Source organism: Mesoplodon mirus (assembly GCF_964341445.2).
Source record: "Mesoplodon mirus genome assembly, chromosome: 17".
NCBI lineage: Eukaryota > Metazoa > Chordata > Mammalia > Artiodactyla > Ziphiidae > Mesoplodon > Mesoplodon mirus.
Window position 1 is genome coordinate 78,092,456 of NC_138993.1, and position 21,247 is coordinate 78,113,702.

The 21,247-nt window shown below is 59.8% G+C and overlaps 1 protein-coding gene across 9 annotated transcripts in view; it reads left to right on the top strand.

Annotated features, from left to right (window-relative positions):
• The first annotated feature begins 493 nt into the window (after nucleotides 1-493).
• The window catches only part of TFDP1 (transcription factor Dp-1), a 28,852-nt gene continuing 8,098 nt past the window's right edge, over nucleotides 494-21,247 (top strand). For 2 of the 9 annotated variants that reach the window (XM_082602122.1, XM_082602116.1), the window contains exons 1-4: nucleotides 1,134-1,269; nucleotides 1,439-1,513; nucleotides 14,016-14,082; nucleotides 18,761-18,867. In XM_082602122.1, the coding sequence (XP_082458248.1) occupies nucleotides 1,502-1,513; nucleotides 14,016-14,082; nucleotides 18,761-18,867 (186 nt within the window). In that variant the 5' untranslated portion in view covers nucleotides 1,134-1,269; nucleotides 1,439-1,501. The other 7 variants (XM_082602118.1, XM_082602117.1, XM_082602119.1 and 4 more) reach the window with 7 other exon arrangements.

Sequence of the window (21,247 nt, forward strand, 5' to 3'; positions counted from 1 at the left end):
TGTTCCCTGTGTGCCTACACATGCATACACACCCCCAGCCCCTGTCCCCCGGGTGCACACACATCCACACACACCAGGCCCCTGTCCCCCGAGTGCACACACACGTACTTGCACGCTGGTCCCTGTTCCCCATGTGCGCACACACGCCCGTGCACCCCCTGCTCCGATCTCCCGGATGCGCACACATGTGCACACATCCCAGCCCCTGTCCCCCGGGTGCGTACATTCGCCCGTGCACCCCCGGCTCCCATCCCCCGTGTGCGCACACGTGCACACATCCCCGGCCCAACTCCCCCGCGCGCGCACCGCCGCGTCCTGGGCCAGGCCCTCCTCTCCATCCCCGGTCGGCGCGCGCACACACGCGGGCACGCGCAGGCGCAGCCCATCCCCTCGGAGCTCGAGCGCGGGCCTCCGGGCGGGAGGGGGAGGGGGAGGAGGGGGAGGGGAGGGGGAGGGGGGAGGAGGAGGAGGAGGGAGCCGAAGGCGCGAAAAGGCGCGCAGGCGCGCTGCGGGAGCCGGGCCGCCGCCCACGTCACCGCGCCGCGCACGTCACGCCGCCCGACGCTCGCAGGGTGAGCCCCGCGCCCCGGCGCCTCGGCAGGGCAGGGACCCCGGCCGAGCGCCGCCGGGACCGCCGCCCTCCGCCCGCCCGCCCGCGTGTGCGCGCCCGGTGTCCGCGCGCCGACCGCCCGCCAGGTGCGGCGGGCCGGGGTCTCGGAGGGGCGCGCGCGCTGAGCGCCCGCGGACCCCGCCGCCCCCCGCCCCCGCGCCGCGTGCGCCGACCCGGTCCCCGCGCGCCGAGGGCCGCCGCGTGGGCGCCCAGGTGACCGGCCCAGCGGGGTCGCGGGCCGGGGTCCCGGGCGGGGCCTGCGGGCGGCCTCCAGGCGGAACGGCGCGCGCGTCCGCGTCCGCACCCGGCGGGGGTCGGAGCGGGGCGGGTCCGAGCGCGCGGGGTCTGGGCCGCGGGGTCCGGGCGGCGCCGGGCCCACCTGCCCGCCGACTGCCGTTTCCGGCGCGCGGGGGGCGCTCGCGGGTGGCGGCCGCGGCCTAGTGACAGGCCGGATGCCGGGACCCCGGAAGCCCACCTGTCAGAGTTACCGGTCGGCCGGTGGTCGCGGGTGGGCCGGGAGCGCCCGTGGGGAGCGCGTGTGCGCGGGGCCGCGGTGCCAGGCTTTTCCGCGCTGGGTCTTTGTGCGCGTCGGGGAGGCCGGGCGGGCATCCTGGTGGCGGACGGGCTTCCCTGCCTGGGATGACTTTAAAGTCCCCAAGGTAGGGGGCATTTCTGGGCTGCTCGCGCTCTGGGGATGGGGTGTGAGGGTTTGGAAAGGACGGCGCCTGCTACCCGGAGGGGCAGTGGGGACGGCGGTGGTGCTGGGGACGTTGGTGTTACTTCTTATTTCATCCTTACTCATTCCTCGTTTTTCCTTCTTCTTACCAGAAAAACCATTTTTCTTCTCTGGAGGGTGAACATTTATAGCATCGATTTCACGGATCTGGTAACATGGCAAAAGATGTAAGTATGTTTGCTTCCTGCTGGACAGACGTTTGCCTAGTGCTATGTTCTTGGTAGGTTCCCACTTTGTTTCAGAATGACCACACATAAACTACAGAAAAGTTGATTTTCAGGCTTTTAAAGCACATGAAACAAGGTAAAGGTGAAAAGGATGGAAGAAACCCACAGCTTGTGTGGAGCCGTGCGCCAGCCTCTGCCCGGGCTTTGCAGGCCTGAACACGGGGCGGTAAACTCCGTTATGAGGCTCAGTCGCAGCCCAATTTCTGGGTCTTCGCCGACGGTTAACTTGTAAATCAATCAAGCCTTTGTGGGAGGACACCCTGAGTGCATGAGGGCTGGGCCCGGCCCTGGGCTGTGCCCTGAGCACCTGCTTTGTGTACCTCATGGGAAGTTAGTTCAGCTTCGATCCATAAAGCGCTAAGCACTGGTTTTGGCAACTCTTTTTCTCAGAAAGAGTGAAATTCGGTGATGAACAAAATGTGGTAAAAAATTCTACTTTATATTTGTTATGAAGCTATAGAACATAGTAATTTTTCTTCACATTTTGCAAGAAATAGGCTTTTAGGCCCCCAGATATGTTCTATGGGCCGTGTAGCCCTGTACGACCCTTGGTAATAGTTAACTGAAACCCCAGCTCTGTTCTTCAGTGTTTCTCAGAATGTGCTGTTCTGTGAACATTAGGGAAAAGAGGCCGTATACTTATTCACTGATAAATTGCACGGAAGTACAGCCCAAGACACAGCTGGAGGCATAAAATGGGTCTGTATCCGTGGGACCACATAACAGGCGTGAAGTCCTCCCGCCAGCGTGTGTGGACTCGGGTGCCCCTGTGTGGTGTCTCTGGGTGTGAGTTTATCATCTCTGACGGTCGAAGGCCGTGCCCACTTCTCTGCTATGTTCGCCCCAAGGACGCGGGCCGGGCAACAGGCACGCAGTAAGGGCGCTGTGGTGCCGGGGCTGGTGTTTGGGGGCCGAGTTTCTTGCCCTCCTGTGTGAACCCCCGGAGGAGAGCCCTCTTTCTCCTCCTGGGCGTCTGGGGGAAGTAAAGATGGACGGTCACGGCCCCAGGTCCGGCTGCAGGAGGAGGACTGCTTAGCGGCCTCTTCCGATGGTCCCTTCTGGAGACACAGCCCCGCAAAGCGCGGGCAGCCCGGTGGCTGGGTGGAGTGACCAGGACCATCCGTTGCGACGTGAGTAGGTGACACTGGCCGTGGAGGTCGGTGCCATGGTGATACCGGCCTGAGGAGATGCAGGTGAAGTGGCCTTGCCTGTGCTGAGCTGGGGGCCGTCAAGTGTGCTGGAACCAGGTCTCGCTGGGGCTGGGGGTCGGCGGGCTGGAGGCCACGGCCGGGTCAGGGCTTGGCCCGTGTCCCGCTGCCTGAGTCTTGAGGAAGGTGTGACGTTTGAGCCTGGGAAGCCGACCCTGGCAGCCAGCGGTAACTTAAGCAGTGGGGCCTCAGTGTGTTCTCGCGTGTAAGATCCAAGCCCCTTGAGTTGAAGGGGGTGGTGGGCTGGGACTCCAGCTCGGCAGAGCTCTGGGGGCTCCGTGGGGGACTGTTGGGGCCCAGGGGGGCTGGAGGGGGCTGGGACGGGGCAGCGTGGGCCGTCCCCCTGCGGGTGGGCCAGTCTTCTGGGCACACCTGGAGCTTCTCTCCACCCCGTCGTAGGTGCGTCGGGCCCAGGGTCCTGCCCCGCTGGGCCAAGGGCCCCTGCGCGCTGCCGGCCTCGCTCGGGGTTTGGGGTTTGCCGAGCCGTGACGGTGAGGCCAGCGGTGAGGGTGGGGCAGAGTCTGGAGGAAGCGGCGCATCCCCCCTGAACCCCGGAGGGTGGGGATGGGGGTGGGGGTTGAGGGCACAGGCCGGTGGCGCCTGCGGCCGAGCTGCCTGCCCGCCCTGGGGCTTCTGTGCCTAGTGCACGAAGAAGTGAAGTTTTCGTGTGTTTTTCTAAAAGGCATCTGGACAAAACACTGTCGTTGCCGCGTTTAACCATTTTCCGGCAATACGTGAGAAGAAGCCTGGTGGCTCGGTGGTTCACCACCACCGTTCCCTTTGGAAAGTGGGTCTCTGCGCCGTCCTTAACTTCCCTGGCCCCTTCGTTGCTCCCGGGACCCTCGGCCCTCGTGTGTGGGACTCACACCAGAGCGCAGGGACTGTCCTTAATGTGCACGTGGCGGTGTTGCCACGATTTCCTGCGACGAGGCCCGTGGGTCAGAGGCGCGCGGGTCGAAGGTGGTGGCGACGCTGTTGGCGGCGCCGTCCTGGGGCTGCCTGTTCCCTCCCCACGGAGACTTGTCACCCTGCTGAGTGAAAATGCAGTTCATTGGTTATTGATTTATGAAGCTGGGTATCTGGGGGTTTTATTTTGTGCCTCCGGTCCCATGACACAGATCCTGATGGGAGGGTTTCCAGTGCCCAGGACGCTCCTGCGGTGAATGTAGGCGTGGAAGGAAATGTGAAAACTGTCACCGTCAGAGATGTCTCATTGTACTAAAAATTGCAGTTGTGTGAAGTAGAGAGTGGATGGCATCTGATGTGCATGCGTGTCTGTGTGTGTTTCCTGAGCGTGTGTTTCCTGAGCATGTGTGTTTGGGGGGCTGAGCGTGTGCATGTGTGCGCGTCTGCATGTGTGTGTGCTGAGTGCATGTGTGCGTGTGTGTGCTGAGCGTGTGCGCGTGCGTGTGCTAAACGTGTGGTGCGCGCGTGTCCCTGCCTGGCTGCCTCCCCGTCGGGTCTGTGGCCCTGATGAGTGCTTTGGTGCCATTGGCCTTTGAAAGACTGTGGGTTTAAGGTAAAGGGCCTGTGTAGCGGCTGTAGTTTTCTAGAACTGGACTGGAGGGGCCGCAGGGAGAGAGCCTGTGACTCAGCCCCCGCCATCGGAGTGACCCTTGGAAGGAGGACACGGGGCTAGCGTCCCCACTGGGAGGACCAGTCCTCATCCAGTGTCACGAAGGTTTGAAAAGAGCTGGCGGGGGGTGGTCGATTCGTGAAACCTCAGGCCTGCTTTTGCGGAGATGTTCCTGGGACCCTCCCCTCCCTGCTTCAGGTTGGGGGCAGAGGGCAGGTGAGCCGCGGTTCGGCCCCAGCAGTCCCGGGAGGGCCTGTGAGATGCCATCAGGGCTCAGGGGCTTCACCGTGGAGCTGCTCTGTGGTTGCACTTTGCGTTCCGTGAGTTTCTGGAAAAATCCCTGGATTGTGTTATTGAGGGCAGGAGACCGAAGAAACACGCGTGGAATCTAAGCTTGTGAGGGATGCGTAACAAGGCCTGGTTTAATGAGCTTGTCTAAAAACACACGTCCTGAGCGCTGTTTCCCAGGCCTGGGCCTCGGTGATGAGATCCGGGCCGCGGAAGGGGGCCTGGGGTGGCGGGACCGGCCGTGTCTCTCAGGCTGTGAGCTGAGAGCCTGCTGGGCGCTGACGTCGCTTCTCTTCCCGCTTGAGACCGAGCGAGAGAGCTCAGCCCGCTCCGGCGAAAGCGGTGAAGCCATCACTGCTGCGCTTGTTTGTCGACGGGCTTTGCCTGTTTTGGAATTAATTACCTTTTTTCTCCACAGAATGAAATTGGGGAGACTCTGAGGCCGTGTGAAGAGCAGGACGTCACGGCGGGGTCAGCAGTGCCGCCCTGGGCCCCGTGGCTGTGTCGCACCTGGTGTGAAATGCTGTGTGTCCCTTGGTACAGCCAGGGGGCTTTCTCAGTCCTGCTCCTCGGTGGGCGAGCCATCCCCAGGGCGCGCTGTGCCTGATGTGCATTGTGACCCCCCAGGGGATGTTTTCCAATCACAGTCGCTTGCTTGAAGCTCTTCTCTTTGGTGTTGAGCAAGTCTCGTCTTTCTTCAGCGTAGAACAGCTGCGTGGTTCTCGCTCGGACTCCAGCCCTGGCTTCTCCTCCTGTGGTTCTGTGCTGTTTGTTGAGGGGGTCTGGGCCTCGGGGGGAGCAGGGATGGGCCACAGCCCTGGGTCACTCATGGCGTGAGGGCCAGACCCCTGCAGTGTGGCGTCGCATTGGCCCAGGTGGAGGTGGGACTCAACCCGGCCCCTCTGCTCAGACGGGCACAGCCAGTACGGAGTCTGTCTACACTGCGCGGGCCAGGAAGGGAGCCGGTCAGTGGTGGCTCAAGAGTCGTGGCACTATCTGGGCCCAGAGCAGTTGTGCTGCACGGATTTCGAGGGTCCAGGGTGAAGTTGGACTTCTTTCTCTCCACCTCTGTTGTTTTGGGGTTTTTTTGTTTGTTTGTTTGTTTTTTGCGGTACGCGGGCCTCTCACTGTTGTGGCCTCTCCCGTTGCGGAGCACGGGCTCCGGATGCGCAGGCTCAGCGGCCATGGCTCACGGGCCCAGCCGCTCCGCGGCATGTGGGATCTTCCCGGACCGGGGCACGAACCCGTGTCCCCTGCATCGGCAGGCGGACTCTCAACCACTGAGCCACCAGGGAAGCCCAGCCTCTGTTGTTTGAGCTCAGGATTCTGTCCATCAGGGTCCTGTTTTCACAGGATCCAGGTTTTAAGGGGATTCTGGTTTGACAGAGTGAAACCCCTGGGCCTCCCTTGGGCCCTGAAATGCAGCACCTCCTGACACCTGTACCTCGGTGTCCCGACAGATGACTTTGTGTCACTGAGGGCCCAGAGGGACACGGAGCGCTCGCTGGATGATACCCAGGGTGGGATTCTGCCTGTGGACCAGACCGCGGGCCATGCCGCTCTGCCCTCTGCCTCCCTGCCCAGTCACAGGTGACAGACTTGCTGGCCCTTCCTGGTCCATCCCGCAGAGGACTCGCCATCCCGGGGGTTCTCGGTGGCAGCTGTGAGTTTGTCTTTGCTGGTTGACATCACACAAGCAGGCTTTTCTGTCGCAAACCTTGGGTTTTCCTTTTAGCAGAAGTTCCACAAGGAACAAGTGTGAATTACTGAAAAAGTTCAAGGAATGTTTCTTGTGATCATAAATGCAATGTTAGTCGTTCCAGAGTTGGAAAGCTCCAGGAAAATGAAAACGAGAGGATGAAGCCGTCTGCCAGCCGGCATCCGAGGGGGATGGTTGGGGGTTTGTAGTTTATTCCTGTTGGATCTTCACTTAGTTGTACATAACAAAGGCTTTACCCATGTGTGAATGTTCTGTGCGTCCCACGTCTACCCCGTCACGTCCGTGTACTGTCGCTGTTTCCCCCAGTCAGGCTTTCTTTTTTCCCGTGTCATCTTTAGCAGCTGTGCGTTTATTTGACACACTGGGGAATCGTAGGTGGTCACTTACTGAAAAAATGACCTAAAGTGGGAAATAATAAAAAGTGATACATTCCTAAACTCATGTTGTAAAATTCAAACACATATGCTTGCCCTCCCAGCCCCCTGGCTGTAGAGCGAAGGCCCTTTCTTGACGAACGGTCCAGCGATTCACGTTTCTTGCATAAACCATAGCCCGTAAGGCCCAGCTTTGGTTTCTGCAGGTGGAGGGACGACGTAGAGGACGTTTGAAGATGCTGAACGAGACCTAGATCGTGCGCAGTGTTTTCCACGTGTTTAATAACAAATAGAAGCGGCACAAGCGGGCGTTTAGAAGCGAACACAGCCGAGTGGTGGCCTGACACGCGGGTCTTCGGAGGGTCCTGAAGGGGTAGGGCTGGGTTAACTCGGCAGAGCCCCTCTGCTGTGTCCCCCGTGCCCAGGCCCCAGCCGTGGGGATTCTGGTGGTTTCCAGTTCAGTCTTCTCACGTTTGCACAAATCCACGATGGTAACCCAGGACGGGTTCCTGGCAGTGTAGTTGCGGGTGGACGCTCACACACGTGTGCGCTGTGCCTGAGGCGTCCTCAGGTGGCTTCCTGGGGCGGGCGTGCCGGGTGGCATCAACTCCCATCAGGTTGTCGGAGCCCATTTTAACCACCCGTTTTTAACACCAAGTTTGCTCATTTAAAAACCCACAGACTCGCTCCATTTGATGGGTGAGGTTTTAAATTGCGTTGTTTTAGTTTGCATTTTTTGATTCAGAGATTGAATATTTTCCTTTTAAAACGTCATGTTTCTTTGTGAATCGAACATGCCCTGTGCTGCATCCTCCATTCGGGCGTCGATTTCCTGTTGATTTGCATCCACTCCAGAAACTAAGGATGTTCGTGAAACTATTGTCGTCATTTCACAGCAAAATGTTAAGATTTGGTTCTTCTGTCGTCAGCACGAGTGGCAGATATACCATCATTTCAGGCTACACCATGGAGAACACGCCAGAGTTCACACCTGGAAGTTTCATGTTAAGAACAGGTGGTTTCCAGGTGTCTGAACGTTCTTCCTTCCCTGTCATCCCGGTGCAGTGTGACGGAGGCCGGCGCAGGTCTCGGTTCCTGCCCCTCTGGGGCCGTGGTCTCGGCCTCAGCTCTTACACGATGGCTGGTTCTCTCCTTCCTGGTCTTGGTGACTTGAGTCCCTGGTGTGGGTCTTATCTTTATGTTGGTTCATTTGCATTTCAGAAAAATCAGGGTTTGAGTGAAAATGCCTCATGCTGAATCGATGGCATCTAGATCTGATCAGAGCTCTGGGGGTGAACACCCACTCGTGCAGCCGAGGGCACCAGGCCACCAGATGGGTGCAGGGGGGCCCGAGGCCACCAGAATCGGGATGCAGGGGCCCCCAGGCCACCAGAATCGGGGTGCAGGGAAGACCCTGCCTCTGCTCCTGTGCAGCCTCCTCCCCCTCCAGCCCTGGCTGCAGTGTGGACGTGCCCGTGGGGTGTGGGCAGCAGGGACTTGTTGGGGGAAGGGCCTGCTGCACTGGGTCGGGGGACGGAGTTCCCCTTGAGGGGCTGTGGCTGGCACAGTGGGTAGGAGGGCGGACGAGGGGCCAACCCAGCACAGGCCTTGGGGGCTTTGGGGAAGGGGAGAAGCCCGCCCATTGGGTCCGCCTTTCGGGTCCTAAAGAACCTGAAATCATGTTCCCCTGGGGGCGACTTGCAGATGCCTGGCAGGGGGTGCAGCCGGGCTAGCCCCTGCAGACCTGCCGCCGAAAGGCCGGAAAGCAGGATGTACGCAGGTCTTTAGAAGTGGTCTTGGAGCCGTGTCACGTTTTCTTAGGGCGGTCTTACGGTTGCGCCTGTTGTGGAGTGAATTCGATGTTTTTCTGGCCATGATGAGTGAGGCTGGTCAGATCATGGGTTAGAGGCCGCGTCCTTCTAGGGAGGGTGAGGCTGGGGAGCGGGGCTCCCGGGTCTGACGGGAGCCCCAGGACCTGGTGTTGGGGGCTGGGAGTGGGGCGGCACCTGCTCTCTGGTGGGTGGAAGGTGATGGTTTAGACGATCTGCGTGGCCTCTGGGAGCAGCTTGGGGGCGGAGTGGGGGGAAGCGCTCCTTCACACGTGGGTCTCTTGGGGCGCGGGGGGCTCTGATGCCCTACAGGAGGCCCTGGAGCCCTGGCATTTCCAAGCCGGGCGTCGGGGTCCCTAAGGAGGAAGCAGAAGCAGGCTGGGCTGTGCCCTGGCTCCCGGTCGTGTGCCCCTCGGGGACAGCGACCAGCATCCCGGCATGGGGTCAGGGGCTCCCTTGAACTCTGCACCCTGGTTCCTGGCCCCGCCTGCCTCACCTGCGCCCCCGATCCCTGGAGCCCGCTGGGCCTTGTGAGTGTGACCTCCACTGGTGGCGGGCCCTGGGCCTGGTGCGGGAAGCGTTGGCGCTCACCGGCTGTCTCCTCTCCAGACCTGTGGCCGATGCTGCCCTGCCTGTGGCTCCGGCCGCCACCTGGTTTCCTCTTCGTGGATGCCGGGGGTGGGGGTCCCGGCCTCAGAGCCGTGGCTTGCAGCCCCCCAACCTCGTGCTTCCTGGATCTTGGGATCCTGGGGCCTCTGGATCCTCTGTTGAGGAAGTGGCAGTAGGCCTTATGTTTCGCCCAGTCACGGAAGTAGAGGGTTTATGTTAAAATCCACATAAGAGTCGGAAAGAAATTTAAGAATCATCTGAAATCACAGTCCAGGGTGGCCTTGCTGTTAGATTTTGGAGATTGTTTTGGGAGTAACTTACACGTCCGTTACACGGCTTTGCATAAGTGCTCTCAGACGTTCTTTTCCTGCTGTTTTTCTCCACGGGTTTGTCCCTGATGTTTTCATGTTGGTAAATATGAAAGTGGATGATTAGAGGAGGCTTCATGGGCCACCTCAAATGTGTGCAGGGGTGGAGGGGCCGTGACCGTGGCCCCGCATCCCTATCGCGTCCCGAGTGACTTGGTTCAGGGCTGTCCCACTGTCCTGCCTCCCCCGGGACTGGTTACACTGCTACTGTCGTGGCATCAAATGTTCCAGGACGTGTCCCTCGAAGGCGAGAACCCTTTACACCTGAAACTTGTATGATGTTATACGTCAGCTGTACCTCAAAAAATAATGCAAATAAGTAAAGAAGAGAAATACCCCAAACACTGCACAGTGATTCCTGAGTGTCTCCCCGGTGGTCCCGGACCCGGAGGGGCTCTGCCACTGGGACCCCGTGGGGTGTTTCACGTGGATGTGGCCCTGGGTCCTCACCCGTTCAGGCAGCTTCCCCTGCACCGCCTTGCGAGCGCCAGGGGCCGGTTTCACCTGTTCTGTGCTGTTTGTGGCAGGAGCTGGAGCTGAGGTTCAGGCACAGCCTCCCGAGCTGTGCTCTCCACCTGGAGTCTTTCTTCACGTGATGGACCTCAGCCCTCACCCTGGCGCTCCGGCCTCATTGGTCCATAGTGTGTCCGTGGTGGCCCTTCCGTGGCAGGTGGCCGCGGTCAGCTCCATAGCAGGTCACCCAGAGTCTAGGGACCTGGAGAGCAGTGTTGTCTGCGGCAGGAGCACGGGACCCAAAGGTGTCCTCGATGGTCCCCGAGGCCCCCGGGGGCTGCTTGTCGCCCTCACATCATGAGAACGAGTGAGGGGGCCGAGGAGACAGAGGGAGACAGAGACAGAGAGATGGGGAGAGACGGAGACGGACACAGGACACAGGTGGGAGGGGCGGTGAGCCAGCGGGCAGGCGACTTGGTCCCTTGTGACCTGCCCCGGCCTTTGCAGATTTGGCCACTAGGTCAGGCCGCACTCGGGGGAGGGGACTGGGCAGGGCCCAAAGTCCCGCAGGCGGGGGGCCTGGCTCACTCACAGGGTGCGTGTCCCTCGGCGAGAGGGGCGGTGTTCTTCGGGGTCCATGTCCTTTTAGGTTAGGGCTGCTCCTGTGACTGCTGTGGTGAAAGGACCTAACATTTCTCTTATATGCGCATCAGTGCTGATGTTAAGGAATGCTGTGGACTAGGTTTTTTCATGATTTCCACGAGGGCCAGCGATGATGGATTTTGTCTTTTTCTCATCACCATGACAGCACTGATGTGCTGGGTGTGCCCGTGTGGCTCGGGAAGTGCTACAGCCTTTCAGGATGAGTCAGGAGGAGGTTAGTGAGGTGAAGGGTGTGTGCGTGCAAACTGGCTCCCTCAGCACCCCCACCCCGCCCTGCGCCCCCTGCTCACAGCCTCCCCGGTGGGCGGGCCCTGGGCTGTGTGGAGTCCTCGAGGTCCAGCACAGGAGGCCGGGAGGTGATGCAGAGGCAGACTTGGGGAGATGCGGCAGGGCTCGGCCAGGTCACGCCTCCTGGGGGCAGGTGACGAGCTGGGGCCCCACTTTGCGTTTCTCAAGCCTGGAGCGTGGTGGTGTCGGCAGTAGGAAGGTTTGCTAGTTTAAGTAAAGTCGTTGTCAGCTTTTCCGCTTTCGTTCTTAATTGGTTCTGCTCTTTCTAGCAGCGTTGTGTGTTTTGGGAACGCGTGTTTTACCGGCATTGCTACTGTGAATGGGATAGCTGTACCCACTGTAATTGAGTAACCAACTTTCTCTGTTAACTACAAACACATAAGGCTGAATATGGTTTTTCTGAGAAAAATTAAGGTTAGTTATGGCAAACGAGTGCCTTTGTTGTTGGTTTACATGTAATGGATTTAGCAGCATGGTATTTCCCTAGAGGAAGCCAGGTTTGCATCTTAAATACAGAGATTTTGTCAGAAAGGAAGTCCAGAGCACTGACGTTCCAATTTACTGCAATTTCAGAAATACCTCTTGAAGGTCAAGCGCCACCTGTGTTTTTTGTTTGTTTGTTTGTTTGCGGTACACGGGCCTCTCACCGCTGTGGCCTCTCCCGTTGCGGAGCACAGGCTCCGGACGCGCAGGCTCAGCGGCCATGGCTCACGGGCCCAGCCGCTCCGCGGTATGTGGGATCCTCCCGGACCGGGGCACGAACCCGCGTCCCCTGCATCGGCAGGCGGACTCTCAACCACTGCGCCACCAGGGAAGTCCGCAACCTGTGTTTTGATGCTTGTTGTCAAGGCTCTAAGCTCTTAGCCTCTGGGCTGCGAGGCCTTCCTTAGACTCCCAGCTGCCCTTGGGGTCCTGCTCCTGAAGCGGGCGTTTTAGAAAAAGCTGCAGCCGAGACTGGGGTGGAGGGTGGCTTGTGGGTGATGATGCCCACGACCCCTCCACGCGTACCGGGGGTGGACCGGCTCCTCTCCCTAGGTCTGCGCTGTCCGCGGTCTGTCCTGCAGGGCAGGGGCAGTGCAGAGATGCTGTCCCCACACAGAGCCTGGGATGGGCTAGGGTGTCGGCCTGAGTCGTCTTCAGGCCCACAGACGACTTCTGTCACCTTCCTACAGGGCCGGGCGAGAGGGGCCTTGGGTTCAGGGTTGAGGAGACCTGTAACCAGCATCACCTCTGGGTGGGAACAGTGACCCCAAAATTCAGAGGCTGAAAGTAACAACACACATGTATTCTCCCAGCAGCTGGGGAGGGTCAGGTGCGGGTGGCCTTGCCGAGAGGTCTGTCCCCGCGTCTGGCGGCGTCCGAGGGGTGAGGCAGCCACCCCAGGGGGGCCTCGGTGGGCTTCGGTGTCCTCGCGGCACCCCGAGCGAGCGGCACAGGAGGAGGGCTGACCCCGCTGTGGGTCACAATCCGCGGTCCCCACTGGTCCCCGGTGAGGGCGGGAGTCCCCCGAGGCCGGCGCTCGGCTCTGAGGCTCCAGGTCCAGGCTGCGCCTCCAGGCTCAGCGAGGAGGTCCCCTCGGGGCTGGTGGGACATTTGCGCGTTGCTGTGCTTCAGGTTGTCTGAAGGGAGGATTCCTCAGGTATTTCAGTTCCCTTCGCGGGCAGGCGAGCTCGTGTCTCCTCTGTGATTCTGACGCGTTGTGTAGGGAAGTAGAGGGAGTTCCTGCGCCTGGGAGCCTGGCTGGGTGCGGGCTGCCGTCCACGCGGCCATCCGTGTGAGGGGACGGGCACCTCCAGGTCGTTGGGCCTCAGTCGGGTGTCGGGTGTCACAGGCTTCTCGCCCCTGCTGGGAAATCAGGGCCGAGCACCCGGCAGCTCTGGGGGTGTCTCTCTGGAGGCGGCGGAACCTGATCCATGGCTCTGGGTGGCGTCACCACGGGGGGTCAGCTGGCACCGGCGGGGGGCACTGCGGCGGCCCAAACGTCCGCGAGGGTACCGCTGGAGACGCAGGCGCTGTCGTGGGTTCCGACCACATCTCCGCGTTGGCTGCCCGCTGGAGTGCGGGAGGCTCGGGGGCGCCGCGCGGTGGGTGCAGGCGGTGTGGCGTCCAGGGTCAGGAGGCCGCTCCTGTGCAGTGTCGCCGCGGGGCCGGCTCTGCTTCAGAGCTCGTGGGCCGTTTGCCTCGTTTCTCCTGCGTTTCCTGGTCCAGGTCCCCCTGGCTTAGGTGGGAGGCGGGGCTGGCCCACCCTCAGCAGTTTGCGGGATGGGCCGTGCCCGTCGGCTCTGGCCGGGCAGCCGCTGCGGAGAGCCTGCGGCCGAGGAACGGAGCGTGGGCCCTGCGTCCAGGGCGGGGGGCGAGCGCCCCAACGCAGGGCTTCCTGGGCGTGAGCTGCCGAGCTATCGTGGGTCACGTCGCTGTGGGCCAAGCGTGAGAACCGAGCAGGCCGGGGGTGTCAGGGCCCTGGCTGACGGGGGCAGCGGCATTGTTCGGCGCAGGGGACGCTGGTCCCCAGGGCAAGCTGCTCCCGCGCCCTGCGGGCACAGGCCTCGTCACGGGGATGGGCAGACCTCCTCGACTGCCAGCCAGCATGTCTGCCCCGGGACGCGGGGGGCGCTGGGGGGTGTTGGGTGCGTCCCGTGGCCACTAAGGGCCCGCGCCCCCCGTGCACAGAGATGGTCTGTCCTGATGCGGGGAGCGCGGTGTCCGGCGCTCTGATGGAGCCAGAGGTGCTGTTCTCAGGCCAGAGCACCAGTTTGGTTTCCCGGTGGCCCACCCGTGGTTACGCATCGCTGACCCCAAATGTGAAATGACATGTGACTTAACGGATACCTAAGGGAAGTGTTGCACGGTGTCCCAAAGGCCGAGCTTCAGAGGCTGAAAGGATCATTTTCCCGCTGCCGACGAGCCGATCACGGTGGGTGACACCGCACGTGCCCCCGGGCCTCGCGGCTGCGCGGGGACGGCGAGGCCCCTCTGAGGCGTGTCGCGAGGTGTGCGAGCGGCGGGTTGCTGGGTTGACTGTCGCCCCCCCGACGCCTGCTCACTGTGTTGTTGTTGCCCCCGCAGGCCGGTCTAATTGAAGCCAACGGGGAACTCAAGGTCTTCATAGACCAGAACCTTAGTCCTGGAAAAGGTAAGGGCGCCCGTCTCGGGAAGGCACGTCTCTGGATAAATGTGTCCAGTGTGGGGTGGGTGTGAGTTCCCCTGACGTGAAGACTCCTGTCAGCGGTGGGAGTCACACTTAAGGACCGGGGTCAGCGCCCCAGTTTATCTTGGTTTGTAAGTTGCGTGCTCTATGCAGAGATTCGGGGAAAGTAGAAAAACTTGAGGAAGAGAACGCAGCACAGGTCACGGATATTCCTTCTGCCTCCGGGCAGCCACGCTGACGCCCATCACGCCCACCGCAGACCTGTGGGTGCGGGGCGCCCCCGTGAGAGAGCGGCGTCGCCTCGTCCGCGGTGTGTCTTGAATGGGCCTCGACGTCTGCACCCTTGGGATTGAGGGGAGGGGATGGGGCGGGGCGTTGCAGCCCCTCTTCCCAGGGGACTCAAGCTTTGCAGTTTCCTTCCTGTAGGGACACGGGATGGACGCCTGCTAGTGGGTGTGTTTGAGCCGGTCTCCCAGATGTGGATTTGCTGGGTCAGAAGGCCGCCCCCCTCGGAGTGCTGGCCTGTGAGGCCTGGTGGGCCGGGCCACGCCGCACGGGGCCACGGCCGCAGGGCCTCCCACCTCGAGGTGCTGGCCTGTGATGCCTGGTGGGCCGGGTCACGCCGCGCGGGGCCGCAGCTGCAGGGCCGCCCCCCTCGAGGTGCTGGCCTGTGATGCCTGGTGGGCCGGGTCACGCCGCGCGGGGCCGCAGCTGCAGGGCCTCCCACCTCGAGGTGCTGGCCTGTGATGCCTGGTGGGCTGGGCCATGCCGTGCGGGGCCGCAGCCGCAGGGCCTCTTCCTGCCTCTGATCTGTGTCTGCCTTCGTCGTGCTTGCTGTTGCCTTTCAGATTGGAAGGTTTCATCACACAGACGATACGTGTTCACTGAAAACAGCGCTGCCCGTACCCCAGGGTGCAGTTGAAGACGTAAATGTGTGTCTCAGTGCACGTTTCCTCGGGAGCATCTGACACCTGGTGTCCAGGCACGTGGTGTCCTGGGACCTGCGTCGTCCTCTCCCGGCAGCATCTGGTGCCACCTTTTGTGGCCCGATGGCAGCTCTGGGCCCCTGAGTACCAGGTGCGCGTAGGCCACCATCTTCCACTCCCAGGAGGTGCTGTTTCCCAGGGTGGGTCCTCATCTCACTGGTGAGGGGACGTCCTCTGGGGACGCGGGTCACTCCGGTTCACGCTGTCCCTCAGCCCGAGGACGGGCTTCTAGGGCAGCAGAGGTGAGAACTTAGTAGTGACGTGCGGCTGGAGGCTTGGTGTCACTTCACAAGTCTTGAGACTCGGAACCTGCCCTCCAGACACACACCCGCAGGGTGAACTCAGCTTCCGGTATTGCTGGGAGGCCTGTTGTAGGAGAACGAGGTGCCCCTCCCCACTGTGGCCCCCTGGGGCAGGGCGGGGGCTCAGGACATTCCAGATGGGGACGGTTCTCAAGGAGGTGGAAGGCTGCTCCCCAGGACATGGTGGGGAGTCGCCCAGGTGTGGCCGGGGTCAGGGCGCCAAGGCGGCCAGAGGGTGCCCCAGGCCCACGGATGCTGCACCTTGATCTACGCAGGAGCTCCTGCAGGGCCTGCCCGTGAGTGGTGTGTCCACGTGGGCGGGTGTGGCCGCTGTAATGGCCCAGGAGGGCAGCTCCCGCTGATGCCTGAGAACCAAGGAAGCCACCGGGCTCTTCCAGTGCCAGTGACGCCAGCGGCTGGCGGGGCTGGGAAGACCCAGCATGCGAGTGGCCGCCTTGTCCTGACCCTTTTGGCCACGTTAGCCCACAGGGTATTTGTAGCATGGCAGACAAATAGTAACTCTTCAAACATTAGGTTCTGGAAATTTTTTAATGTTTGCTTAAAATTATTCTCAAGAAATCACTAAACCTCACGTTTTCATACTTTAAGGTATCTTAAAACCTATGGATATTAATGATATGGTTACTAATGATAAAACTGCGTAATATTTTTAGAATCCTTTTCTGTTAATGGTTATAACAAGTCAGACAGTATATATTCTTAACTCGTTTTTTTGGAAGGAATTCTCCAATTCATAATGTTGTATTTGAAACTATTGTGTTTGGTATTTCCTTTAAGCAAGGATTTGTGGTACATTTTACCGCTAAAGCAGTGCTGTTCCTGGGGAGCAGCTTCCTAGCTTGTGTTGTAATTTAACCCTCCCTGGGGCTCAGATGCTATGGCCCCGCCCCCATGAATGGGTTGTGTGCAGCACCTTTATTAGGAAAATGTGTAAAGCATTCTGACTTCTCTGGCCAGATTAAACCAAAAGGGGAATACCGTTCCGTGCCGGAGGTTGGCCAAAAGCAGCAACTCTCAACTGAGTCAACAGTTGTCAGAAACCTGGGAGAGGGTGCTGGGCTGTGTGCACGCATGTACTCGTGCCGCAGAGCAGCCGCAGGCCAGTGCTGGGCTGAATCCCGTGACGCAGAAGGTCACTTGGAACCCAGGTTCCCTCGGAGAAGGGGCACTCAGCCCCAGGAACACGTAGATATTACACTGTATGTTTGTATAGTTACACGTGTTATATGATATTAAAATGGAATCGGCCCAGCGTTAGAGGAAGTCAACTAGATCTCTCTGTGGGTCAGTTTCAAAAACAGCAGAATCAGAGTTGCAGCACGTGTACAGTATGTACTATCTTCTGGATTTAAAGGCCCGCAAACAGCACTCACGTTGTTCTTGGATGCGTGGGCGCGAGTGGAAGCGTGGAAAACGGAGTGAACGCTCTGAGCGCGGTAGCTGCTGGCCGGGCGGAGTGGGGAGCTTTCCGGCAGAGACAGTGAAATGATGGTCATGATTCTGTGCATGCTGTGTGCTGGCGTAAGGCTGCCTGCAAGATAATTACTCATATTTGCAGCGTTTCTCACACAGTCACACGCAAGGGGAAGATCCCCGGGGTGGGACAGGCGGCGTGGGTGCAGGTGAGGAGGGGCTGCCCTGGTCCACCCCCGAGTCCTCCCCCACCCCAAGCTGGGCAAAGGTGGGAGCCCGGGTAGCGGCTGGGTGTCGCAGCCGGACCTGCAGGCCTGCGGCGAGGTGGCCGCCAAGCCCTCCGTGGATGTGGCCTCCGCATAACGACGGACAAATGGGCTTTAAAGGCCGGTGCCGGGAGCCCTGCCGGGCAGCTGCTGTAGGCTTTGACCCAGCGAGCTTCCGCGCTCACGGGTGGTTGAAAATGGAATCATTTGCAAATTGAAAAAAAAGTTATTCTTTTTAGTGAAAGTAACCAGTTCCGTATTTTTGGAAACTTACTAGTTACTCATCTGTACATAAGTCTGAACGTGGTGTGTTTAATTGCCTAAGTGTATTTTAAATCTCTCAGTGCAAACCAGAATAATTTTGTGTCTTTTAAAATATGTTTCTCATATCTAAAACAATTTTCTAAATATTTGTTTTTGTTAAGATACAGATCTCTATTTTTAGAGGAATATAAAAAACTCAAAGCAGATAAACCTATTTTGCTTACAGCCAATAGTTTAAATTTTTTTGGTGTTGATTGGTAAAAATATTAATATTTAGGCAGTTGAGGGATGCATATCTGTCTTCGTCAACTTAGGTTAATAGAAATTATTCATTGTTCGTACATAGCAGCAAAATTCATTGTTTACTGGAATTTGAAGAAGTTTATTTAAAATGCATGGATTGTGAAGAGTTCAAAAATGAGACCTCAGACGAGGCCAGACAGAAGGCCACGTCTCTCCTTCTTGCTGAACCTGGTGGAAGTGAAGGAAAATGCCCTCCAGTGGCGGCTGGTGCAAGGCTCCCCGCACGTAGAACCCTCGCCACCCACCCTGCGGGGACCGGAGCCCGTGCGCTTTAGGGGAACCGGGGGGTCCTGTCCACACGGGGCTTTCTCCCTCCCTCAAGTGGGGCTGGAAATACATGTCTTCTCACCTGAGACCATCCCGGCCCTTCCAGGACGCTTGTGTACCCGGGCCCGCCTGCCGGTTTCCCCTGGGCACGCGTGCCCTCTGGTGTCGGCGGGGCAAGGGGTTCACTGTTGTATCCCTGGGGCCGAGGCTGGTGCTGGGCACACAGTGCTCTCAGCAGGCCCGTGTTGAGGGGAGGAACGTTTCCGTCCCCGCTGAGGTGTTTCCCCAGCTCTGCGTCAGGTCATCTGAGTGTTTAAAGAGGTGGCAGCCCCTCACAAGTCACTCTTCCTGGAAACAGAAACGGATTCTCCTTCTCAAGGAAAAGCAGATCGTTAAGATTTCTACGCCAGGTTGCAAACACACAGTGAGGTGTTGGAATACAAGTTAATTCCAACTGTGAAGTTCTGTAATTGTCTTAGAATTGCAGACTTGAAGAGCTGTTTAGCTTCGGGGCCTGTGGTCCCAGCAGAACATTCTGTCGGTGGGCAGACAGCCCACAGGGGTCGGGTAGGTTGGTGACGGCCTGGGTGCACCGGAGCCCCCGATCCCTGGACGCGAGGGCACAGGGCCGGGTAGGGGTCGTCGTAGGGAGAGCGGCAGCGTGGGTGCAGCCCCCTCAGATTTGAGAATCGGGCCTCATAGAGGTGCTCGCAGCGGACCGTGGGTCTAACACGGTCAGAGGGGCAGGCAGGCCGCCTCCCGAGGCGCACCGTCATCCTGACACTGACACTTTGAGCCTCAATTCAGGAGAGCCGTGACCTCTGGTCTCCTTGCGTTGCAGGTGTGGTGTCCTTAGTGGCTGTTCATCCCTCCACAGTGAACACGCTCGGGAAGCAGCTCTTGCCCAAAACGTTCGGACAGTCCAATGTCAACATCGCTCAGCAAGTGGTAAGGCCGGGAGGGTGGTGCACGGTTGGCCCTGTGGCTTCCCTTCCTGTGCCCGCAGGTTTCAGGAGCACGTGGCCAGTGCCGTGTGTCCTCCCCTGGCTCGGGCTTTCCTGTGTGTGCCGCTGGACGGCGGGACCCGGCCAGGCCAGGGCAGCTTCCCCGCCGGCCGCGCTGGTCCCGCGTCTGCCCTGTCGGTGTTTCCTGGGGTGACGCGTGCGCTTGGGCCCGAGCTGGTGTGGGCCAGCCGCTCCCGGGCCTGGACCCTCCTCAGGGCGGGCCGATGGCCGGCCCGGGACACGAGACTGGTGTCCGTGCGGGCCTCACGGTGGGCTCAGGGCTCTGCCGGCCGTCAGGTGCTGCAGGGTGGGGTCTTCCCTGCCCATCCTGGCCGACGGGAGGGGGTCAGAGGCGGGCCTGCGCTCCTGGGCCTGCGCCAGGCGCCTCTCCTCCAAGTACTCCCACCGGCCTGTCGGCTCCCACCTGTGGGGTTTGGCGGCTCCCTTCCTGACGGGACTCGCGGGCTCCACGGGGCCATGCGAGGAGGGGCGTTCACCGCCCACCGCCCCGCCAGGCGGCCCCCAGGCAGCCGTGTGACTGCTCCCCGTCGGTGAACTGTGGCCACGTTTGCTCAGCAGCATTGCTGTGGTTTTTCAAATCCGTGGTGTGTGGGAGTCTAGGCCTTACTGGGCACATCACAGGTATTCAATAAATGTCCTTTTGATAGAAGTTATAATTCACATCATTTTATTTTATAGGTACTGTGTGTTACGTTATAGCAGAGTCACGCCTGAGAATAGCTTGGTGATTATAGCAACAGTTCTGTCGTTAGTACCAGTTTAAATAGTTGGGAGGAAGACTAACGTGAAGAGTTTTCTGTTGGTGCCTTTCCGACCTTCAGCTTATCCGCCTGAAGTTCCACTGCTGACTTGCCCCAAGCCGTCTCGGAGCCGAGCTAGTTATGGAAATGCGTTCTTCCCAGAATCTCAGTTCTGAGAGTTAAAGCTGGCCTGCCACAGATGCCTGTCCACCTCTACAGACAGAGGGCTAAAAGCAGAAGAGCTGGCAGGTTCCCACAGGAGGGAAGTCCATGGAGAATAGTGAAAATAGGGGAGTGAGGGGAGAAAACCTGCGGTGTCCTCCGCGAGGCTGTGGGCAGTGGCCCGCTGGCCCCGGGTGCGCCCCCCGCTCACCTGTCCTGTTGTCGAAGGATGCTGCCCTGCAGTGAGCACCTGGTGGGCGCCTGCCGTGTGCCTGCTGCTCTGGTCTCCTTGCAGAGCAGTGGAGCCCACGGGAGGTGTCCTTAGGGGTGGACGGTGGAGTGGGCGCTTGTGTCCGGTGGGGCAGTCACTCCGAGGCTGGGCACCCCTCTTGCGGGGAGCGGCAGCAGCCTAGCCTCTGCCGGCCACGCAGGGCTGGGCCGGCGTCCTGAGCCTGCTCTCCTGAGGACGTAGCGGGCTGAGTGCTGAGAGGGACGGGTCTTGAGGCTCCCGAGCCAGTGACCACGGGCTTGGGCTGCACACGCCTCCTACCGAGACCCGGGGCCCCGTCAGCGCACACCCGTGAGGCCCTCACCTCTGGGGGTTCATCCTCTTTCCCATCCTGTTTCACTTTCAGGACACTTGCTATTTGATTTCATGTCTTTTGGATGAGAGTGATGTACAGTTTGAAAAACACTGACGATGCTTTAGTCACTGGGAACGTGAATTAAAAGAATGAAATTCAGCTGAGCTGTTTTTCTTTCTGTGGTTTGCGGATCATTAACATTGACAGGTGACCTGGGCTTAGGGATAATTTGCAACGTGCCAGGTCAGCTGTCCCAGGGCCACTGGCAGGTAACCCTTATCCCGCTAAGCAGCGGACTAGCGGGAGTGTCCAGCTTAAAATAGCCCGGACACAGCCTGCTCGCCACGCGCCCAGTGCTTGGGGACCCAGTGCTGACACATTGGGCGACATCACCGTACAGTCACCAGGAAACGGTGCTTCTGAGTGGTTTCCTGGGTCGGGCACGAGATCTTTGGGAAGCTAGGATTTTACTTGGCTGGATGAGTCAGTGTCCCTGTGTCCCCCGTTAATGTGTGACTGTCGATTGATGGGACCAGAGTTCTGAGTGCTTGGTGTCAGAAGACAGGCCTTCTGTGCAGGGACGGGTGTCTGGGTGTTGGGGGCAGTGGGACCCCTGCCTTTGCCCCGGTGCCATCGCCTCTCCTCTGCCCTGTGCTGTCTGGGGTGCCCGGGGCTCCCCGCTTCGCTGGGTGGCCTGGTGGGGCACTGCAGCAAGCCTCGCTAGCCCTGTGTTCCTTTTTTCTTCATTTTTGGGTCTCATTTTAGCACCGCTGAAGCATAGAGTTTTATGCTGTCTTGTATCACTGAAAGGAAAGGA